We start from the raw sequence: 2,306 nt of genomic DNA, 5'->3' as shown, positions 1-2,306 counted from the left end.
GATAGATAGATAGATAGATAGATAGATAGATAGATAGATAGATAGATAGATAGATAGATAGATAGATAGATAGATAGATAGATAGATAGATAGATAGATATATTAAATGATATTCCGGGCTAGTGATTTTCATTTTCTGGGTTAAAACAAAATTGTCTATAAAAATACTAATTATTTTTCATTAATTTTTTTTTTAATATCGAATTTTTCTAATGATACATATGAAGTTCATATGATATTTTGATAATTACTCCTTAAGCAACAATATGAGACATCTTCTTCATTTTGTTTCTCATGAAGGGTTAATAATCAAAAATGTTTATGCAACACAGTACTCTTAATAACAATTGCCTTTAATTGATTTTCAATTTGTCATCATTGTATTGTGATTTTTCTTTTCTGTGCAATTGTATTTTTAAAATTTTTCCATTTTTTCCATTTAAATCAAAAACAAAAAGTTTTCTCAATTTTCTTTACAATTGTTCTGTTTTATTTAAATTTGATATTGGTATACCGCAGTGAGTGTGTTTATAAGTTTTGCAAAAAGTTTGCATTTTTTTTGTGACCACTCATCATTATAACAAAAAGACGATAGATACCAATATTTAAAATTGTTCTGATAATTATTAAATTTTTTTATTTATTTTTTTTTTTGTAATTTTTGTTTATAATTTGTTTTGTTGATAAGAAATTATGATTTAAAATTCAAATAAATAAAGAAAGGAAAGGAAAAAGAAAATAATAAAGACTAAACAACAGCAAGCAATAACAAAAATTTTGACAAAATAATAATTTATTAAATTTTGATTATTTTTAATTTCTTTTTAGAAAACAACAAACCTATAAAATTTTGTTAAAATCTTGGAAAAACTATTTTAAAAGAAATACACAAACATGGGTCAAACACTTTCGGAACCGGTAACCTCTAAGGAATCAGCTTATTGTCAAAATGAAATGTATCGAGTGGGTTCCAGTTGTATGCAGGGTTGGCGCATAAATATGGAAGATTCTCACACACATATACTCTCCTTGCCCGATGATCCGGGCACCTCATTCTTTGCCGTTTATGATGGTCATGGTGGTGCTACGGTGGCCCAATATGCCGGCAAACATTTACACAAATTCATCTTAAAAAGACCAGAGTATAAGGAAAATATGGAGGAGGCTTTAAAACAGGCAAGTTTTATTTTAAAGATTTTTTTTAATTTAATCAATATTAATTGATGCGTTATTGTTGTTCTTATAGGCCTTTTTAGATATCGATTATGAAATGTTATATAATGAATCATGGGGCGAACAAATGGCTGGTTCCACAGCTGTTGTAGTTTTAATTAAAGATAATCGTTTATATTGTGCCAATGCCGGTGATTCACGTGCCGTGGCCTGTGTTAATGGAGAGGTAATGACTTTATCGATGGATCATAAACCAAATAATGAAGCTGAATCGAAACGTATCAATGAGGGTGGCGGTTGGGTTGAATTCAATCGTGTCAATGGTAATCTGGCATTATCGCGAGCATTAGGTGATTTTGTTTTTAAGCGTAATGAAAATAAAAAACCCGAAGAACAAATTGTTACAGGTGAGTCAAATAATAATTATAATTTCTCATAATTTAAAGGGAAATTTAAACCTTTTATAGATTTTATAAATAATTCGCTTTGAAATAATCATCTATTCTTAATAAAATTTGATTTTGTTTTCACTTTACAAATATTTTAACAATTTAAACAATATTTCCATTCACAAGGAAAATTTCCCAGAATATTAAAAAGAACTTAAAATACTACCGGCATTTAATCACTCTTTCAATACCATTTATTAACATTTTATTGCCATTTATTTTTGTTTCTTTTTTTAAATATCTTGCACCTGTATATAGACTCAATAGAGAGCACTTCCAATATCTTTCTTCTTATTTAATTTTCTTTAAATAAACAAAAGTACAAAAGAAAATATTACGTTTAATTTCAACGCCCACACTGGATATACAATAATAAAAAGTGAAACAAAAATTATTTACAGTACTTGTTCATGAATATGAGGATAGTTATAATTAACTAAAGAGAGTGTTAACTAGAACAGAAATATAAATGAACTAGAAGTGAACGAGAACCGAACTAGAACTGAACTTGACCTGAACTAGAACTAACCTATAACTAGAACTGCAGTAGAATTAAACTAGAACTGAATTAGAACCAAACTAGAACTGAACTACAACTGAACTAGAACTGAACTAGAACTGAACTAGAACTGAACTAGAACTGAACTAGAACTGAACTAGAACTGAACTAGAACTGAACTAGAA

At 27.9% G+C, this 2,306-nt stretch overlaps 1 protein-coding gene across 1 annotated transcript in view; it reads left to right on the top strand.

Moving 5' to 3' along the window:
• Positions 1-807: 807 nt before the first annotated feature.
• The window catches only part of LOC111679297 (probable protein phosphatase 2C T23F11.1), a 7,392-nt gene continuing 5,893 nt past the window's right edge, over positions 808-2,306 (top strand). Inside the window, exons 1-2 of the mRNA XM_023440841.2 lie at positions 808-1,176; positions 1,247-1,580. Of these exons, the coding sequence (XP_023296609.1) occupies positions 895-1,176; positions 1,247-1,580 (616 nt within the window). The 5' untranslated portion in view covers positions 808-894. The remainder of the gene's footprint in view (positions 1,177-1,246; positions 1,581-2,306) is intronic.

This window comes from Lucilia cuprina, chromosome 5, assembly GCF_022045245.1.
Source record: "Lucilia cuprina isolate Lc7/37 chromosome 5, ASM2204524v1, whole genome shotgun sequence".
NCBI lineage: Eukaryota > Metazoa > Arthropoda > Insecta > Diptera > Calliphoridae > Lucilia > Lucilia cuprina.
This window is presented reverse-complemented; position numbering and strand designations above follow the sequence as displayed.